The sequence below is a fragment of the Eriocheir sinensis genome, chromosome 10 (assembly GCF_024679095.1).
Source record: "Eriocheir sinensis breed Jianghai 21 chromosome 10, ASM2467909v1, whole genome shotgun sequence".
NCBI lineage: Eukaryota > Metazoa > Arthropoda > Malacostraca > Decapoda > Varunidae > Eriocheir > Eriocheir sinensis.
In genome coordinates, this window is record NC_066518.1 from 11,499,243 (window position 1) to 11,505,242 (window position 6,000).

A 6,000-nucleotide genomic window follows, 5' to 3' on the forward strand; every position below is an offset into this window, starting at 1 on the left:
ACGTTCCCGTAGGCTCCGCACTCACACACACACGCACGCACACACCGGCTGGCTCGGGGATTAGGGCTTTTGTGCAGCGCTTTGTGACAAATTGGCCATTTCTGCGCTAGGTTTGTCTGTTTATCCCCCCGGAAGTCAATACCTGGCAGACTCGTTCACTAAAGATAGGGCTGATGAAAGGGTTCGATTCGACATGGTCCATTCCTTTTATTTATATGTATTTTTCTGTTTTGTTTCGCATAGCATCTGACTGACTGACTGACTGACTGACTGCACTGTTGTGAATATAGACGTACATATAAGCATGCCTGAGGTGATCGTAATACCTGGAAAACTGATGCTTGAAAAGACTTATTATTTGTGATGCGTGTGGGGGGAATCCTATATAACTAGTGTACGTAATGTTGTCGTAAGAATTTTGAGGAGGAAAGAACAGAGAAGAATACGAAAAACAACAACAACAACAAAAGAAAAGAATAAAAGGCATCGTTTGTTCCACCTTTTCTTGTTTATTTTCCTCTTCTCCAGATTTCATTTCTTGGTTGTCGTTCAAATTGTTTATATTGAAAAGCACCTCAATTATTAACGTCCTTTCTGCATGTAGGTTCGTCCGTTATAAACCCTCCACCCTTTTTCTAGTCTCTTAGTAACTTTATCGGTTATGTTTACTATGATACCTTGCATCGAAAAGCACCTCCATTATTAACGTCATTTCTGCATGTAGGTTCGTCCGTCATAAACCCTCCACCCTTTTTCTAGTTTCTTAGTAACTTTATCGGTTATGTTTACTATGATAACTTGCATCGAAAAGCATCTCCATTATTAACGTCATTTCTGCGTTTGGAATTCTTCGTCATTTACCCTCCACCCTTTTCTAGTTTCTTAATGACTTTCTTGGTTATATTTACTATGTTTACTATAGTCACCGTACACGATAAACTGGTTCAGAAGCCCCGCCCCCTCCCTCACCCACCCTCCAAGGTAACTTTGACTCCTAACTCTAATATCCTTTCATCCAACTGATCAACTTTCATAGTTATGCAATAGGGGGCTGGGGAGGGGGCTAAGTTTGGTGTGCGGCGAACTTAGCTCTTTTCATTCACCAGTCCTCCCACTCACCGTAAAGCTTGACAAGGCCGCGGGTGACGGAGAGCTCGTTCTTGGCGACGCAGTGGTAGTCGCCGATGTCCGAGCGGTCGATGTTGAAGATGTGGATGCTCATGACGGACTGCGGGGAAGAGAGGAAGCACAAGCACGTGAACATTATGAGGTATTGAAGAGTTGCCTGAGGGAGAAGGAAAATAGTGCAGGTGCTCTTTGTGTCATGAGGGTATGAAGCAGGAAAAGTTGCACCTGACATGGATGGTCGTGACTGAGTGTGGTAAAGAAAGAAAGCACAGGCGTCTAGGAGTCAGGAGGTAATAGAAAGTCGCTTGAAAAGGAAAAGAGAGTCAGGTCGTCTTTGGTTTATGAGGTATTTTATAGAGAAGTTGCCCGAAATATGAATGGTCGTGACTGACAATAAAAGAGGAAGAAAGAACGGGCCATTGAGGATCAGGAAGTGATAAAACGGTTGTCTGAGAAGGAAGAGAAAGAAAAGTCCAGTATTGTTCGTTTTGTTTGGTGTTTTATGGAGGAGAAATTACACCTACTGTTCGTGTTGTTCGTTGTTCTATTGCTATAAAAAAATTGTCTGTGTTTCATCTTCGCCTTGTACATTGTGTGACCTCGAGGCTTTTACGAGGTGTGAACTATAAAAGCGTCAGCGGGGATTTGATAGCAGTCTTTGGCGTGAATTAGTGAACTGCAGGACCCCTGTTAGTGAGCATCCGTGTTTGTCTTTGTGATTTCCGCGCCAATTTCTCTTGCACGCGACGTCATGGGGCGGTGAGATATATAATACAGCGCCACGCCACGGCACACACACACACGCATGCACACACACGCACACCTCTCACACTACATCAACGACAACATCAACACCATTACTTATACACATTAAATTGCCAGTCCCCAAATAAACTTTAGATGTAATACCAGCATTAAGAACATATATTTCGTTACCCATCATCGACCTCCGTTTTAGCGTCCGAAGAAGAAGAAGAAAAGGAAAAAGAAGCAGAAGAAAAATTAGAAGAAGAAGAAGAAGAAGAAAAGGAAGAGAGGAGTAAGAGGAAAGAAAAGAATAGATAATGAAGAAGGAAGAAAAGGAACAAAGAGAGGAGAGGGAGAAAAAGGAGGAGGTCGGGTCGGAAAAGGGGTAGGAGGAGTAGGAAGAGGATGATTAGCGTAGCAGGAAAAAGTCATAAAAAATAAAACTAGGCATATAACTCTCTACCCAATTTGCACTGATGACCCCAATTGACGTCCAGAGCATGTCCAGTGTATTCAAATATAAGCAAACAGCTGGAATGAATGAGAATGGAAATGGAAATGGAAATGGGGCACACACACACACACACACACACACACACACACACACACAGGCACACGTAGTCAGCTGTAGCAAAAACCCTTCGTCCCAATACCATTACAAACACTCCCTGGCTGGGAATGCAAAAGTTATTAACCTAATGTGAATCAGTCGATGTTTCTGCTTTTATAGCGAAGGGTAATTTTAGTAAGTGGATTTTTCTGTTGTTTTAAGCGCTTGTCATTATTGCTTTATTATACGGGGAAGCGCTATTCTTCATCACGGGAACTGCCGGAAGACATGAATCCTTAAATTCTAAAACGCCATCGTATAAGTAAAAGGTGCCCCGATGATTAGGAGGGTGATTTTAGTGGATTTTTTTTTTTTTTGGTCTTTTTTGGGGGGCTAGTCTTTATTGGTTTATTATACAGTAAAGCACTATTCTTCATCACGGGAACTGCCGAGAGACTTGAATCCTTAATTTTGAAAGCGGCGTCGTAAACCAAGCAACTAAAATCGTAAAAGTAAATCTGAAGAGTAATTCGTAAAAGTACATCGCAAAAGTAAATCGTAAAAGTAAAACGTAAGAGTAAATCGCAAGAGTAAATCGTAATAGTGAATCGTAAAAATTAAAGTAACTAATTAAAATAAAGTAATAGTAAAAGTATTCGTAAAAGTAATCTTGAAAGTAATCGTAAAAGAAATCGTAAAAGTAATCGTAAAAGTAATCGTAAAAGTAATCGTGAAAGTAATCGTGAAAGTAATCGTGAAAGTAATCATAAAAGTAATAGTAAAAGTATTCATAAAAGTAATCTTGAAAGTAATCGTAAAAGAAATCGTAAAAGTAACAGTTGGTCCCGATAAACAAAGAGGGAAGAAAAATAACATGGTTCGCGGTCCGTCGTAAATTTTTCCTCTACGGCCGCGGAGTGGTATTAGCTACCCTGATATCGTCCATCCAGCGGTCTGCATAATGCCATTGTGCGTCGGGGAATAGATAATATGCGCGTTATGGCTACTATTGGACCCATATTGTCCATCAAAAGGCTTGCATTTAGGCTCTGGGGAAGGACACAAAGGGAAACGGGGACTTTTTTTTAACTGTACATGTATGTTTGTGCATTATGGGAGATAACACACACACACACACACACACACACACACACACACACACACACACACACACACACACACACACACACACACACACACACACACACACACACACACACACACACACACACAGGTCATTACGTTGCCACCATAATAGCAAATCCCTTAATTGCATCACAGGAGCGGGATAGTTAACGTGGACGTGATGTATATAATAAAAAAAAAGCCAGGTTTGCATTAGTCGCTCAGCCCACCATTTTATTTTTTGTCAGACTAGTTATGTTTTTATCTGTGCGTCTCCCCTCCGCCCCGCTCCGCCCCGCCCTGTCCCGTGTCCCTGCCCTCTGCTACCCCTGGTCCCCTAAAGAGCCAATACCCCTATATAGCATCCCCGCCTCTTACATGCCTTTACTTCCCACAGTCAGTCCCCCCAGAACCTACCATTAGCTTTGTCGTGTTTCAACCCCACCCCGCACCTTCCTTACCCCTGCTCGCTCTGTATCCCAAAGAGTCTACCACTAGTTTTTGTTATGTTTTCATCCATGCTTCCCTATCCTTCGCCCTCCATCTGCCCCTTGCCTCTCCTCCCACCCGGTTCCCTAGAGAGCGTAGAGCTTTGTTATGTTTTCATCCATGCATCCAACTCCCCCCCCCCCCCCTCCTTGCCCCTGGTCCCCTTGGTATCCTAAAGAGCCTACCACTAGCCTTCATTCCTCGTTAGTCACACGGAAAGTTCACCAGAAACGTTCCCACTTAGTTCCCGTTCCAGAAATCGTTCATTAACATCATTCTTTCCCCTTCTCCCCTCCTTTGCTCCCCTAAGTTTCCCCCTCCTTTGATTTCATACCCTCCGCTCTCTGTTTTTACCTTGCCTTTCTTTCATCTGTCCTGTATATCTTTTTTTCTTTTCATTCTTTCTAATACTTCCTCTCCGTGTTATTGTGTTCTATTTCCTCTTTACTCCACCCTGTTCTTATGCACTGCTCTGTTCTCCCTTTCTCTCCTTTCCTCTCCGTTTCTCTCCTTCCTGGGCTTTTCCAATCCTGTTCTACACTGTCCTGCCGTCTCCTCTATCCTCATCTCTTCTCTTCACTCCTGTTTCTTCCCCTTCTGTCATCTCTCCTCTATCCTTTCAAGTCTGTTCTCCTATCCTCGCATTTCCCCCTCCCCTTCTCTCCTATTATCGTCTTGTTTTCTCTCCCACATTCCTCCCCTCTCGTCTTTCCTCCTCTTTTCTTTCCTCCTTTCGATTTTCTCCTGTTCTCTTATCCTCTCATTTACCCCCTCCTCTCCTCTTTTTTTTCTCTCTCCCAATTCTCTCTTCTCGTCTCTTCTCCCCCTCCCATCTCTACTCTTTTCAATGCTCACCTGTTCTCTTATCCTCTCATTTCCCTTTACTATCTCGTCTCATATTTTCTCTCTCTTCCAATTCTCTCTTTTCTTCTCCTCCTCTCTTTTGTTCTTTCGATTCCTTCTTTTCTCTTATTCTCTTATTTCTCTTTACTATTTGGTCTATTTTTTTTCTCTTCCATTTCTCTTTTTTTGGTCTACTCTCTCTCTCCCTCTCTCCCCTCCCCTTCATTCTCTCGTCTCTTCTCCCTCTCCTCTCCCCTCCCCTCCCCTCCCCCCCGCAGCACACCATCCATGTACACAGTTAATTATAAGAGTAAATTGGGTGGTGACGTGAGGTGTTTTCAATCCCATACACACACTAAAAAAAAAAAAAATGTGTGTCCCGGCTTTGCGCTCATCCCAGATTGTTTCCCTTAAAACCACCACCAACGACGTGTGTGTGTGTGTGTGTGTGTGTGTGTGTGTGTGTGTGTGTGTGTGTGTGTGTGTGTGTGTGTGTGTGTTTGGGTCGTCGCAATTGAATCCGTGAATTGGCTCTGATTGATACTATTATTTTCTTTTTTTCATACAGACACACACTCACAGACACACAAACTCTCCCCTCGCCCCCACATTATTCTTTTTTTTTATACTCTCTCTCTCTCTCTCTCTCTCTCTCTCTCTCTCTCTCTCTCTCTCTCTCTCTCTCTCTCTCTCTCTCTCTCTCTCTCTCTCTCTCTCTCTCTCTCTCTCTCTCTCTCTCTCTCTCTTTTCTCCTGAACAAACACTTCCTTTAGCTTAATATTTACCAAAGTAGAAATGAAAAGTTTTGGTGGCATTGGATTTGACATAATTTCACATAGGTTGAAGAACACACCACTTAGTCTTGACCATAGGATCTGAGTGGCCTGAATATCTATGTAAATCTATGTAAATCCATAAGGCACTAATGTATATAGGATCATCTAGATAGAACCTGACCTCGCCTAAACACGGTGACACCACACAGAGCTTACGTTGAGACACAAACATTCCTCACATTTCTATCTATATGATTCTATATACATTAGTGCCTTGCAGACCTTCTCCTTCCCCCTTGACACTCCCGCCTCACCTTCCACACGGAGTTGGGGTTCTGGTGG

At 43.0% G+C, this 6,000-nt stretch overlaps 1 protein-coding gene across 1 annotated transcript in view; it reads right to left on the reverse strand.

Moving 5' to 3' along the window:
- Positions 1-6,000, reverse strand: part of LOC126996592 (uncharacterized) — a gene marked incomplete at its 5' end in the record, with an annotated part of 35,888 nt that overhangs the window by 21,114 nt on the left and 8,774 nt on the right. Inside the window, 2 exons of the mRNA XM_050857198.1 lie at positions 1,120-1,228; positions 5,973-6,000. The exon at positions 5,973-6,000 is cut by the window's right edge and continues 160 nt beyond it. Coding sequence (XP_050713155.1) covers positions 1,120-1,228; positions 5,973-6,000 — 137 coding nt within the window. The remainder of the gene's footprint in view (positions 1-1,119; positions 1,229-5,972) is intronic.